This window comes from Bos indicus, chromosome 22, assembly GCF_029378745.1.
Source record: "Bos indicus isolate NIAB-ARS_2022 breed Sahiwal x Tharparkar chromosome 22, NIAB-ARS_B.indTharparkar_mat_pri_1.0, whole genome shotgun sequence".
Taxonomy (NCBI): domain Eukaryota; kingdom Metazoa; phylum Chordata; class Mammalia; order Artiodactyla; family Bovidae; genus Bos; species Bos indicus.
In genome coordinates, this window is record NC_091781.1 from 10,485,872 (window position 1) to 10,500,686 (window position 14,815).

General features: G+C 49.0%; 1 protein-coding gene across 4 annotated transcripts in view; it reads left to right on the plus strand.

Annotated features, from left to right (window-relative positions):
* Window positions 1-334: 334 nt before the first annotated feature.
* Window positions 335-14,815, plus strand: part of TRANK1 (tetratricopeptide repeat and ankyrin repeat containing 1) — a 97,297-nt gene continuing 82,816 nt past the window's right edge. For 2 of the 4 annotated variants that reach the window (XM_019984445.2, XM_070776044.1), the window contains exon 1: window positions 783-1,238. In XM_019984445.2, coding sequence (XP_019840004.2) covers window positions 1,216-1,238 — 23 coding nt within the window. In that variant the 5' untranslated portion in view covers window positions 783-1,215. Of the gene's footprint in view, window positions 619-782; window positions 1,239-1,436; window positions 7,729-14,815 lie in introns of those variants that run through there. The other 2 variants (XM_070776042.1, XM_070776043.1) reach the window with 2 other exon arrangements.

Consider the following 14,815-nt stretch of genomic DNA (forward strand, 5'->3'; position numbering starts at 1 on the left):
TGATTTCCTTCAGGATTGACAGGTTGGATTTCCATGCAGTCTAAGAGACTTTCAAGAGTCTTCTCCAACACCACAGTTCAAAAGCATCAATTCTTCCGGGCTCTGCTTTCTTTACAGTCCAACTCTCACATCCATAGGTGTGTCCATGGGTCACCAAATCTTCCTTGCCTCATTGAAAACTCTACTATTCCTCTGGTTCAAGCCCCGCGAGATCCCTCGGTTGTAATGCTCCCCTAGACGGGTGTAAGAACCACCAGGAGGCAGTGTAGGCCCCAGTCGGCCCAAGGGAGAGCTGCAGGCTCCGCTCTCTGATTGGGCCAAATCCCCAGCGTGGAGGAAAGGGATCCCAGTTCCGGAGAAGTTGAGGACCAAGCAGAGGTGGTGGGTAGGAGGCTGTGCAGATTGTTGCGCCAGGGAAATGCAGTCTGAGGTCGTCCTAACCGCCCCCCAACTCCTTCGGGGACCACTGCCCTTCCAGGAGGTTCCTTTCTATTCCCTCCTGCAGTGAGAGGGTCACTCCTCCACCGGCGCCATGAGCATGCCGGTGAGCGTCAAGATGTCGGGGGCCTTGCCGGCTTCTTTCCACCAGCACCCCTAGAATGGAAGGCCGAGCACCCAGTAAGTACTCCATGTCCAAGATAAGACTCAACCGGGGCAGATAGGAAGTGGAGGTGATGGGCACGAGGCGCATCTACCCCGGGCTTGCCCCCCTAGTTTCTTTGTTGGAGGGGACGAGAGGTCCGGGGGCGGGGCTCAAGGCCATTGGCTGACCATTTCCTGTCTCCCGGACAATCGCGGCGGCCTAGCTAGGGTGAGAAGTCACCGTGACCAAAACCTGTCGGAGGGGGCTGTGCGCGCGCCCGGTCCCTCGAGGTGCACGGCTCGAAGCACTCGTTTTTCCAAAGGTGGCCGAGAGCAACCCCATTGGAGCGCTCGCCCGCGAGATGGGAGACATCGAAGCGCCTCTTTAAAACACACGATGACAAACACCCCCTCCCACCCAGCGGCGACGTGCACGTGACAATTTTCGGGCCCTCGCAACTACGTGGAAACTTGGAATAGGTCTGCGGCTGCATACAGCCGGGCGCCGGGGTCTCTGCGCCCCCGCCCCGCTCGTCGCAGCGGAGGGGGCCGAGCTACCGCGAGCAGGCGACCCCGCCCGCTGAGTCCGTCCCCGGGGAAGCGGCTCCCGAGGCGGCAGCGGCGGCGCGGGCCATGTGGGACGCGCGGGTAACTAGGTGCGTAGAGGCGCAGGACGCGCGGGGGGCGCCTCCGGCCTTCAGCCGTGCCTCTTTCCGGCGGGAGGGAGGCGGCCGCGCGCTGGGGCCGGCGTCCCCCGAGGCCGCAGCGGGGCAGGCGGTCCCTGCCTTCATCTAGGTGCAGACGCGGGCCTGTTGCGCGGGGTCCGGCGCGGGGTGGGGGTGGGGGGCTGCTCCGGGATTCCTGGCGCCTGGGGAAGGGGCGCGCGTTGCGACAGGACTGCGGCGGCGCGCGGCCTGCCACGTCCCCAACCCGGCACCAAATCTGCGGCTCCGGGGCCCGCCTCCCGCCTCCTCCGGTAGATCCCAGGGCAGCGAATGTTAAGACCAGCGGACGCGCCCGCGGGGCACGCGTCGGACTGGCCGGCGCCCGGGCGCGGGCCGGGATTTGCCGGGACCTTAGGGGAGTGCTGGCCGCTTCCTAGCTGGAGGAGGTTGGCGAATCCAGCCCCGAGCAGGCCTCTTCCCCAGCCCGCCCGATCGTGAGCTGGGCTTTCCTCAGGCCCACCGTCCTCGGCCAGAAGAGTTGGGAGGAGGGGATAGCACTAAGGGCCCGGGGTTCAGAGGCGGAGTCCCAAAAACCCAGGCTTCTGCTTCCGAGCGTTTGCATATGCGGGCTCGGAGTCTGGAGCCTGGAGCCTGGAGCCTGGGAGATGCACTCCGCCCCCTCGCCGCACACCTACTGGGAGCCCGGAGCATTAGCCACCTGGCTGAAACTGCCTTTCTGCAGCCCGATTCCCGGCTAGGGGCGTTTCTAGGAGTCTGCAAGCTTTGGTTCATACTAGGCAAAATTTTGTAGAAGGCAATGGCACCCCACTCTAGTACTCTTGCCTGGAAAATCCCATGGACGGCGAAGCCTGGTGGGCTGCAGTACATGGGGTCGCAAAGAGTCGGGCACTACTGAGCGACTTCACTTTCACTTTTCACTTTCATGCATTGGAGAAGGAAATGGCAACCCACTCCAGTATCCCAGGGACAGAGGAGCCTAGTGGGCTGCTGTCTATGGGATCGCACAGAGTCGGACACGACTGAAGTGACTTTAGCAGCAGGCAAAATTTATCGGGAGATGTACAATTTGCCAAAAAAAAAAAATTTTTTTTAAGAGGAGCGAGAAAGGGGTGGGCTCTGAGGTTTCTAGTCCCCAGTCCAGTTGTTGACCTAATCAGTCCTTTACGTGGGAGGAAAGCAGGGAGCCCAGGGCCTTCAGCACCCAGGTTCAGCCCCTGCCTGGCGCTGAGCTTCCCAAGTGCCAGGCACCTTTCTGAGGCAAGACTGTTACCCGGATGGCTTGGTCTTTTGTGGATTATCCTGTTTTGTGCTTTATAGAAAGTACTACCCTGGAGGAGAGTCAGAAGTTTCAATTGTTTTGCAGCCATCTCTGTTTTGTACAGTTGCAGGATGGATGCATGAGCTCTGAGTACCCTCTGCCGGCCTTTGTATCCTCCACAGGAGATGGAGGGGGAATGGGTGTATGGGGGCATCTGTCCCCAGGGTCAGATCCCACTGCTTCCAGCCTATAAGCTTCTGTCTTTTCCTGACCGAGATCCACAATAGAGATCCGCACCCAGGCACATGCATATATCAGTGTAAAACTCCAAGAAGAGCGCCGTGAGTGCTAAGTCGATTCACTCATGTGGGAGTTTCTGTGAACCCGTGGACTGTAGCCTGCCAGGGTCCTCTGACCATGGGATTTTCCAGGCAAGAACACTGGCTGGAGTAGGTTGCCATGCCCTTCTCCAGAGGAGTTCCCCCACTCAGGGATCCAACGGTGTCTCTTATTTTCTTTACCACTAGTGCCATCTGGGAAGCCCCCAAGAAGAGCCTCACAGGATATTTACACTCTACGGAGTGAGGACAGTGATATTTTCTATTCTATTCCATATTCTGTTTTGTTTTTTTTTTTAACCTAGTCATAATCTGTTAACTTGGTTTGATCACTGACTAATCAGTCCGCAGTGGCAAGTGTAAGCTTCTTTGAGGCACCCCCAGAGAGGTGGAGGAGAGTATCCATATTTCCCTGGGAACTAAGTCTGGAAGGGATGAATTGGTTTAGGAGACATGAAGGAAGCTGAGATTCAAACTTGAGTAAGGAGAGTACTAGAGGTTGTGGCTGCAAAGGCAGGCTGAAGGATGCTTCTGGTTCCTCTGGTTCCATCTGTCTGGCCCCACCAGGCTTTCTGCCTCCCAGGAGCCCAGTGAATGGGTGGGGCCTCCTGTGAGTGCTGGGGAGGTAGCAGAGGAAGGGCTTCTTGCCATTGTCTTTTTTTTTTTTTTTTGAGTAAGCAGGAAGGAGAATGCTGAAAGGCTGCCAGGAGCCCTGGATTCATACATTCCAAAGGGGACTCTTTTAAGTCTCTGCACACAATTTCACAACGGGGTCAGCAGCAGGGCAGTGAACATTTTATAGATGAAGAAGCTGAGGCTCATCACCTGGTAGTCGTTACAGCTAATTAGTAGTAGATCTGGCCTTAGACACCCACTCTCTCAGGGACCGAAAAGAGACTTGATGGAATTCTTCAACGTCTCTTTGTTGATCGGTTCTTTTTTCCTGCACTTGCTACCAAAGGCCCGTTGCTATGCTGTGTACCCTCTTAGTATTTTATTTTTGCTTCTTGGGATGAAGATTCTGTTAGCGGGCAAAATAGAGCACGTGAGCCTCTGTCTAGGTGGGAAAGGTAAGTGACCTTGAGGATGCTCTTAAAAACTGAAGTGGGGTTGGGTTGTGGGCCTCTGGTCATTGTCCTGGGTGTGGCAGTGCTTTCCTTGGCCTCCAAGAACAATTCCATTGCCTTTCCAGACAGAAAAGTGGAGCTGACCGATTGGCGCCCTGCCTCTGGGTTTCCAGGCACTGACACAGCTGACCGTGTCTCATAACTTTTGTAACAAGTTTCCTTGAAGTGTAGCCTGAGTTTCTTAAGGCCCAGAAATCTTTGTTTGGACACATCTTTATAAGAAGGAAGAACTAGGGGGAAATGGACAGTCTCTTTAGCAAAGATGACTCTTTATGTTACCACTGAGATCTATGGTGGGACAGTGGCAAGGGTGGAGAGAACATTTGGTTTTAAACTTTATTTTTTTTTAATTTTTGGCTTCACTGTGCGACTTGCAGGGTCTTAGTTCCCTGACCAGGGAATGAACCCACACCCTCAGCAGTGAAAGCATGTAGAGTCCTAACCACTGGACCACTGGGGAACTACACACTGCTATATTTAAAATTGGTAACCAACAAGGACCTACCGCATAGCACAAGGAACTCTGCTCAATGTTATGTGGCAGCCTGGATGGGAGGGGAGTTTGGGGGAGAATGGATGTATATCACTGAGTCCCTTTGCTGTTCACCTGAAATACCTCAATACAAAATTTTAAAAAGGCAAAATAAGAAACTTTAAAAAAAGGTATTGAAGCAGGTAAACAGACATCTTTCGAACCCCAAAATGTCGCAATGCCCAAACCAAGATCAGTATTCTTCCCTTCGGTCACTAAGGTTGTCCATTTTGCCTGATCAGACATTTTTCTTTGTCTCAGATTTCTTAAGTGAGCATTGCTTTGTTTCCTTGATTTTATGGAACATCTGAAAGTGTGACTGAGCCTTACCTGTAAACCCCGACCCAGTTTACCTGAATCAACTCCATCTTTTGCCTGGGCGTTGAACATCAGCATCAGTGCCCACCTGCATCCCCATAGCACATTTGTCTTAGCTTCTTTGAACCTGGTGAGCTGGTGGGACCTCCTATGTGTTTGTCGGAGACAAGCCGAGTCTGGATTTAGCTATTTCTGTTTGAAGTTCTGATGACATCTAGATTGAGATGTTTTTATCTTGTAAGTGCTGAGTCCTCCTGTCAATGAAAAGAAAGATTGCTGACCTTAGAAAACGGTGATGACCTTTTGAAGGTGCAGGGGTAGAAAAGTGTTCCCTTCTTTCCTTTTATGTTCTTTGGCTGGTTCTAATAATTAAAATTGACACAAGGGATTAACAGGAGAAAAGCAAATTTAATTTCCTACATATGGGTGCGCCATAAAAATATGAGACTCAAAGAAGTCTAACTGATTCAGGAAGCTTTTATGCCTTTTAGGCAAAGAAACAAGGAGCTTTGACAAAGGGGCTTGGGCTTGGGGTAATAAACTGGTGAAAAAATAATAAGGTTTGTTTACACAGCTCTCTCACCCTAAATTCTCTATCTCTGCTGATAAGGATGCCTCCTACCCTTCTGGTACAGAGAGGGTGCCTTTCCCATGGGAAATTTATTTTTTGCTTTCAGAGGGGGAAGGAGGGTCAGAGTGTCCTTTTCGCACCAGCTGTTTCTCAACTACCTTTGATACAAAATAATAATCACTATGCCAGAGTGGCACATTATAGGGTAGCATGTTCAGAGGAAACCAGGCCATTTGGGGGGAAGCTGCACAACAGAAAATATAGAGAATTACCGCACTCTACTGAGTAGTTTGAGTTACTGTGAAAAGTACTTGGATCACAAGTGTCAACTGGGATGAGCTTCGTGTCCAGCTGCGGTCCCTGGGGATCTCGCCTGTGATCACCCTTGGATCACCTCATCCATTGTCCATCAGGGTCCACTCTACCTCGAGCCTCAAAAATTGGTAACTTCGAAGGCTCACTGGCGTCTGGAGTCTGAACCCACTGTCCAGTTACTAAGGGTCTCTGTAATGTGGACTCAGATTTTGTCTCTAATATACCCTCTGTTCTCCCGTCAGCGTCTTACCTGGTCTTGCCACTTTTTGCTCTCTCGTTTTCCAAGGCAGTTGTGCTCCTCACATACCAGAGGGCCAGTATACCTCATATCCTGGCCGATGGAGGATTTAAGCACGTGAGACCTAGGCACTGCTAACGGGGGCAGAACAGAGTCAGTGCCGGGCAGCCCAGGGAGAAAGGGTGAGTGGACATGCAGACAAGCCTTCCAGAAGGGTTCCCAGCTCCTGAATCCTCCATCCCTGGACGAAGTCTGGGAGGTAAGCTTTGTGCTACGCCCAGACGGATGGAGGGCACTTCCAGCAGGCCGGATTGAGGGGCGCCGGAGAAGAGAGGGTCATTCCAGATAAAGGGGGCAGCTTGTTATGAAGAATAATGACGAGCACCATTTCCTTGTATACAAACACGTCACGAGGACGTGTGTAGAGGTTCTACTAGGTGAGCGTAGCCGCTGGTTCACCCCACCTGGAATGGTCCTCTTGGACTGGGCACGTGCAGGAGGCCATGAGGAAGGAGGTGGGCAAATGTCTTTTAACAACTCCCAGATAAATAGGTTTTAGAGATCTAGTTAACTCACAGCATAATGATAATAGCCAACAACATTGTATTATAAACCGCAAAGTTGCCAAGAGACTAGATCTTCATTTTTCCCATTACAAAAAAGAAATGATACTTGTCTGTCATCATAGAGGTATTAGCTAATGCTATGGTGGCAAGCATATTGAAACAGATAAATATAAAATCAACACCTTGGGGACTTCCCTGGTGGTCTGCTGGTTGGGACTCCGGCTTCCAATGCAGGGGATGTGGGTTTGATCCTTGGTTGGGGAGGTAAGAGTCCCACATGCAGCGAGGCTAGGCCAAAAGAGTAAAAAAACTGTAAAAAAAAAATCAACTCACTGCACACCTTAAACTTACAAAAGGTTATATATCAATTATATTTAAACAATATTGTTTTATGAAAGAGGAAAAAAGAAAAATGGTGAGCAAAAAGTCTTGTATGCTAAACCAATATAATATGCTACCTTGTATGCTTCCAATATGGGCTTCCCAGGGGGCTCAGTGAGTAAAGAATCTACCTGCAGTGCTGGAGATGCAGGAGACGCGAGTTCAATCCTTGTGTTGGGAAGATCCCTTGGAGGAGGGCATGGTAACCCACTCCAGTATTCTTGCCTGGGGAATCCCAAGGACAGAGGAGCCTGGCGAGCTACAGTCCGTTAGGGTCGCAAAGAGCTGGACACGACTGAAGCGGCTTAGCCCTCGTGCATGCTACCGATAGTTGACTTTGTGCCTGGCTCTGTGTTAAATGCCTTTCGTGTATTATTTATTCCTCGGAGAAATACTGTAAGCAATGCCCGTTTTACAGGTCTCTCTGCCCCCGAGTGTGAGCTTCATGAGGGCAGCAGAGACGTGGGTCTCTGCACATGTCCTGGCATCTAGCAGAGGGCCTGGCACACAGAAGGTGCTCAATGCTTGCTGACTGGCTGAGGAAAGAGGAAGTCCAGTCATAGAGGTGACTCCGGCCGTGTTGAGCGTTAAAGAAGCTGAAGGTGAGGGTTAGGGAATTGGCTGTCTGACCCCAGGCCTGGCATAGCCCCAGTGGGACTGGATCCCAGGGTTGTGGACTTGGTCTTTTGTGAGGAGGAGGCACGCTTGTCCTCCCTGTGGGGCTGGCCCCAGCCTTGTGACTGCAAAGCTGTGTGACTGGGAAGGGGCCAGATGAATTTGGGATCATGTGGTTACAACAGGGAGAAGGCTGGAAAGGTAAGTTGAAGGATGTGTGTGTGTGTAAACAGCTTTGTATTTTATTTAGAAGGCTGGGAAAACGGATGGCTGTCTTTTCAGCCTGGCCAAAGTTCACACTTTTTTCAAGACCAAGGGCAAAACCCTGTGTTTCAGGAACCTGTCAGCTGGTGCTAGAACTTCGGAGGGACTCAGATCTCCCCAGCGTTGCTAAGGTACCTCCCTTTGAGGAGGTGCCTTTCAGGGACCCTGTCTGGGGGAGACTCTTATTTAGGGGAGCTCCTGGGCACCTCTGGACCCTTCCCAGGCCCCAGTGGATGGTGTTTCAGGCTCTCCACTGGTTTGTCTTGCCTTTCAGAGGGGTGGGAGGAGGAACAGAGGCCATTAATCTGCATCTAAAATGTTACAGGGTCCTAGGTAGCTCAGCGGTAAAGAATCCACCTACCACGCAGGAGACATGGGTTTGATCCTTGGGTCGGGAAATCCCACAGAGAGTAGCATGGAGGGCTGCAGTTCAGGGGGTTGCAAAAGTTGGACACAACTTAGCAAATGAAGAGCAGCAGCAGCAAAATATTACAGAGGGGCCTGGGAAGGGGTGTGGAGCGGAGCCCGCCTGGGCTGACCTTTGTTCTAGGGCTGTCGTGGGGTGGGGGTGGGGCTGTGCCTTCCTTGGGGCTGCTCCCACTTCACAACCATCCGTAGCTCCCAGGTGCTCTGAGGGAGAGTGGGAAGCCCAAATACCGGGACTGTGGCAGTAGCTGGGCCGCCTGGATTTAGCACAGATCCTGAGTCAAGACTTCCGAGCAGCCTGTGCGTGCCCCTGTGGAACACCCTCTTTGGTCTTCAGGCAGAGTCCGGAATGCCAACTTTTCAGGGTCACTGTTTTGGGCATTCGATTTTCATTTTCAAAGCCACCCTTTCTGTTTTCCCCAGTCCCCTGACCCTTTCTTCACTTAACCTCTCAGGGTGTTGTGAACACAGATTTTGGTATCAGACTTAGGTTTGTGCCTTGTTTAGAGACGTCCCTTTTCTTCGATTAAACCCGTTTCTGGACCTGTAAAACTGGGATCATAATTATACCTTCCTCACTGGCACTGTTAGGAACAATTTGATGATAGAATGTCTGAGAAGGGCTTAGCACAGGGCCTGGCGTGGAATAAGTGCTTGGTGAATTTTACCTGTTATCATGCAGCTACCCAGGACTGCCCTCATCCAGATAGTACAGTGCAAACAGGCCAGTCTGTGGCACACACAGGAGAAACTGGCCACCACAGGGAGGGGGGTCTCCTTATGGCCTTCCTCTTTGGGGGTCAAGTGATTAAGACTCCACTTCTGAGCCAGGAGTTGAGATGTATCCTTCTCGGCCCTTCAGCAATATTTCCAGTGCCCTGGTGGTTTTAGAGACTTGGAACATTTGCCTTTCATTTCACCTGCACACTATCCAATACTAAAATGTGCCCAAAAGCTCTTAGCTTGTCCTTCCTTAGAGAATGAACTTCTTTAATCTGAGTTTACATTCTTTCTTGTCTTTTTTTTTTTTTTGGAGTTAAAAGATTCCGTCTCTTGTGAAATTATGCAGACAGCAGATGGCACACATTTATTTATTTTTTAAGATGGTACACTTAAAAAAAATTCTGATTTGGCAAATCAAGGAGTTGGCAACCTTATTTAGGCTCCCTTTGATTTCTTTCCTGTGTGTGCAAATGTTACTGTTGGTCAAAAAAAAAAAAAAAAATCTAGGAGTCACTGATTTATAGGATTATTCTTTGCTGTTAGCATTTTTCAGTGCCTGGCACTGTCATATCACAGGTGACATGTGGCCCTGTTTGCTGACTTTTGGATTTTCAACAGGTGCTTATAAATTTGGGTCATCTTTCTCCTTGGTTTTCCCCCAATAACCAACAGCTTTGGCAGTATGATCTTGGTTGTTTTTGATTTGTACTTTGTGTGGTTGGCTTTTCTTAACATTTGTGTCTTGTTGTAAAATTTAGTTTGTGCCTTAAGAGTTCAGTCTACGGGGGAGAGCAGAAAAACAGTGGCTAGCATGGAGCTTTTGAGACCTAGCACAGGGCCTGAAATACTGAGACTGTGGGGGAAATATATTTAATATGTTGAAAACTGGTTAGGTCCTAACTCAGGGCCCTAAGCGGTTTTAAAAGCTACACACACAGGGCCTGGGCAGAAATGTTAACAGCAGCAGGGCTGACTTTAGCTGGGGTGAGCGCGGCAGGTGACAGGTTTGCTGGGGTTCAGAGTGTCAGTGGGGGAGGAGGACCACAGGTCTGAAAGTCCTTTGGAACGTCTATGGAAATTGTGCTTGAGAGGAGGTGGGGGTGGGGCCTCAAGACCCTGGAGGGCTTTTGTAACCAGGGCGCAGCCTGTTATCTGATGGATCCAGGGATGTCTCACTGATGGTGATAAAGAAGTTGAGCAGGAGCTGGGTGACTCTGAGGTGTGCGTGTGTGTGCCTAGTCACTCAGTCGTGTCCAACTCTTTTGCAACCCCATGGGGTGTAGCCCCCTAGGCTCCTCCGTCCATGGGATTTCCCAGGCAAGAATACTGGAGTGGGTTGCCATTTCCTTCTCTAGGGGATCTTTCTGACCCAGGGATTGAACCTCAGTCTCCTGTGTCTCCTGCATTGGCAAGTGGGTTCTTTACCACTGCTCCACCTGGGAAGCCCCTTAGTCTGGGGCAAGGAGAGCTAATAACAAAGATGGGGAGGATGTGTCCAGAGGGTGTGTGTGAACCCAGCTTGGGGATGGCTGTTCTGGGACCTGCATGCCTCTTAGGGGAGACAGAGCTGAGGGTGAGGTGGGGAACAGGTGACTTGCACTGGGCTGCTATAGGGCACTTTGAGTGTTAATGCTTGGATGCACAGATTCATTCTGGCTCAAGTGTTTGTTATGCAAACAGAATGGCACACAGGACTCATCTGGGGTGTGAATGTGTGGCCACCTAGAAAGAATGATGCCGAAATCATTCTGAAGCCTCATCAGGCCCTGCAGGAAGGAATACTGTGATCAGAGGGCTGGGTGGGAGGGTGGGGGGAGGCAGAACCCCTGATAGGGAGCTGTGTCTAATGTGAAGTTGTAGAGAGGGGGGGAATAGGCACTAGTCAATGAAAGAAAAATTGCCAAGGACTTGGGCAAAAGGTGGAAGGTTCTGGAAGGCTGCTACTGTCTTTGGCAACCAGGGAAGGGGCAAGGAGCTTGTGGGCCTCAGAGGCAGGGAAATGTGGGGTTGTAGGGCCCCAGAAGGCCCTCCTTCTGCCCCTCCTTTCTCTGGGTAAAGGTACCGTTATTTCTCACCGAGAGGGTTTTCTTTTCAGGGTTGGGGTGGGGGATAAGGCTGCGCCCGTCTGGAGCTGCCTACTTGAGTGGGGAACTTTTCCCAAAGTTCCAGTCCAAAACCCCAGGGAAGGGGACTCTCGGGCCTGCAGGTCTGGCACCCAGAGCCCACGTGAGATCCTGGACCCCGCTGCACGCACCTTGGCCTTCCATTCAAAGGAACAATTGCAGGAGAGAAGGATTTGGGTCCATTTTCATACTTGACAGCACTGACCCCTTCCACTCTTCATTCAAGGCCTTGAATCACAGATTTTTCTCAGCTGCTTAACTGACTGGCAATTTCAGAGAACCCCTGTGAAAACAGATCTGAGGGCTATGGTCTTTTCTTCCCTTCCCTCAGAGCTATGTTTTTCTTTTTTTTTTTTAATTCTTATTGGCGTATAGTTGATGCACAATATTGTTAGCTTTCGCTGTACAGCATAGTGAATCAGTTACACACATACGTGTATCCACTCTTTTTTTCAGTCTTTTCCCATATCGATCATTACAGTGTGTTGAGTCGAGTTCCCTGTGCTATACAGAAGGTCATTATTAGTTATCTGTTTTATGTGTGTGTGCGTGCTCAGTCACTTCAGTCGTGTCCAGCTGTTTGTGGACCCTGTGGACTGTAGCCCACCAGGCTCCTCTGTCCATGGGATTCTCCAGGCAAGAATACTGGAGTGTGTTACCATGCCTTCCTCCAGGAGATCTTCCCAACCCAGGGATCAAACCCAGGTCTCCTGCATGTCCTGCATAGCAGGTGGATTCTTTATCGATAAGCCCCTGGGGAAGCCCCATTTTGTGTATAGTAGTCTGTATATGTTAATCCCTATCTCCCAATTTATCCCTCTCCTTCCTTTCCCCCCTGGTGACCATAAGATTATTCTACATCTGTAACTCTGTTTCTGTTTTGTAAATAAATTCATTTGTACCATTTTTAAAAATTCCACACATAAGCGACACCATACAATATTTGTGCTTCTGTGTCTGACTTACTTCACTCTGTATAACCTCAGGGCTGTGTTTTTTAACAAAATATTTTCTCTTTGCTGGGTAAACAAAACAAAGGTTCTGTAAATGTTACAAGGATCACACAGAAATAATGGAGATCTCCATGGCCTGTACCACTAACCTGAACCTTCCTGGATTTTGGGCAACAGTGGGTTCTAGTCCTGGCTTCCCTGCCCACCCACAGGTGCTATAGACCAGGATGCTGGGTGGAGACAGGTATCAGCCTGGATCTCAGCCCTGATACCCCGGTGTGACCGTGGTCGGGCCCCCCAAATCTCTGAGCCTGGGGAGATTTGGCTTAGAGCATTTCCCTTGCTCTGAAAATTTTAGCCCAACCATCTCACTTTCTGAAATCCTTTCTATTTTAGTAATTCTGAGAACATATTCAGAGAGGTATTACCTTCCTAGGTCTGCAGTAAGAAATTGTATGACCACAAACTGGGTGATTTAACAGAAAGCTATTTTCCCATGGTTGAGGAGCATCCTCTCCATTTTTTTCCAGATCTCCCCAGAGATCTCCACTTATTCCTCTCTTAAGTGTCTCTCTAGTGTCTTCTCCCAATAGATCAAATCAGATATATACAAGTACACTAACCTGTCCTCAGACTCTCCAAGTTGTTCTACAAATTGTTCTCCAACTGGCTTTATTCACCTTCGTTGCGTATTTTGACATCTCTTCATTTGGATTTGCCCTATTTATTCTTAACAATGATAGTGTTCTATTCTGAGTGGTACATTCTTTGTATAAATGTCTCCACTTGTTGGGCTCTTGGATTTGTATCCTTTTTGCTTTGACAGACAATGAGGCAATTAATATCCTCATGTCCTTGAATGAAATATGTCTGTAGAATAAATTCCTAGCAGCTGTGTGAAAAGCTTGTGTATTTCTGTAGAGAGAAGCTGTACTACTTAAGTCTTGTCATCAGCTGTGTGTGAGACTGATTCTCCATCCATAATCTTGCTGCTTAGGGTGTTATTAAACTACTTTCTGAGGTTTCTGATGTACAGAAGTTTTAAACGTTTAATGAATTCATGGCTATCACTGTGTGGTTTCTGCTTTTGGTATCATTAGAATGGCCTTCTTAAATGTGAAGATACTTACAATTTTTTATCGCATTAAAGCCTCTCCAAATTTATGTAATTTGAGAATCAAAAATACAGAAAGGTTACAATGAAAAGGTGGGATTAGGTCTCCCTCCTCCACCCCGTACCCCAATAAAGGTAATTTTATTTCTCATGCATCCTTCCAGAATTTCTTTATTCATATATAAGCAAATGCAGATCTATATATTCTTATTTAGCTCTCCCCTCTGTCTTTTAAAATTTTGCACAAAATGGAGTGTAATGTATACACTATCCTGCATTTGCTTTGTGCAAAAATATTTTGCAGATTATCCCAGATCAGGAAATACAAAGCATCTTCACCTTTTTTTTCATCTTCACCCTTTTTTTTTTTCTTTGTTTTTAAAGAAAGTGCATACTTCATTGTGGGGGCAGCTGCACTCTAATTTATTAAACCAGTCCTCTGTTGATGGCCATTCAAGCTCGTCCCAGTCTTTTATTATTATAAACAATTAGACAGTGAATAATGTCATACCATTTCCTGTGTGTGCAATCGGTTTGCAACATTGATTCCCAGAAGTAGAACTACTGGGGCAAAGGCCCTGTGTGTGTGGCACTTGATTAGATCTGACCAGGTTTCCTCCTAGAGCAGTTGAAGATAATCTGAAACCTGTAGCTGTATTTTCTCTTAGGGCTTTTTTTTTTTTCCTCAACGCTTTTTAAAAAATGAGAGATTTGCATCTAAGCAAAGGCACAGATTTTAAGGATCCTGTTCAGTGAGCTTTGATGAGTGTACATACCTGTGTGACCCCACCCCAATCACCGAAAAGAACATTCCATCTCGCAGAAAGTGCTCTTATCCCCCTTTCCAGTCAGTAACCCTGTCTCCTTCCCTGGGTAACCGCTCTTCTGCTTTCTTAGATTTGCCAGTTCTAGAGCATCAGCCAAATAGAATCCCACAGCCTACAGTCTTCTGAGTCGGGCTTAGCATAATATTCTTGAGGTTCTTCACATTGCTGCGTGTGCCAGCCATTGCTTTTCACTGCCCTGGTGTCTTTTTGACACTAGCATTTTTTTTTTCCATCGACTTAGAAGGAATTTTGGTGTATGATGTGTATTCGTTTTCTTTAGCTGCCGTAACAAATGCCCACAAACAGTGGCTTAAAACCATGCAGACGGATAATCTCACAGTCTGTCGGTGAGAAGTCTGGTTCCTGTGGCAGGTTTCACGAGGCTGAAATCAAGATGTTGGCGGCTAGGAGGGTCTGCCCAGAATCCTTTTCTAAGCTCATTTGTGTTGTTGGCAAGATCCAGTTGCTTGCAGCTGTGGGACTGAGGTTCCTGTTACCCGACTATCACCCAGGAGCCTCTCTCTCTTTCCAAGGCCACCTACATCCCTTCCCGTTGCTTCCCCTCCATCTTCGAGGCACGAAGCGATGGGGTTAGTCTTTTTCAGGTTTCACGTCTGCTTCTGCATCTCTCTTGCCTTCCGCTTCTCCAGCATCTTTCTGACTCTAGCCAGATAAGTTTTTCTGCTTTGGAGGGTTAATATAATTAGATTGGGCTCACCTAGATAAGGGCTTCTCTGGAGAAGGAAGTGACAACCCACTCCAGTGTTCTTGCCTGGAAAATCCCATGGACAGAGGAGCCTGATGGGCTACAGTCCATGGGGTCACAAAGAGTCAGACATGACTTAGTGAATGAACACG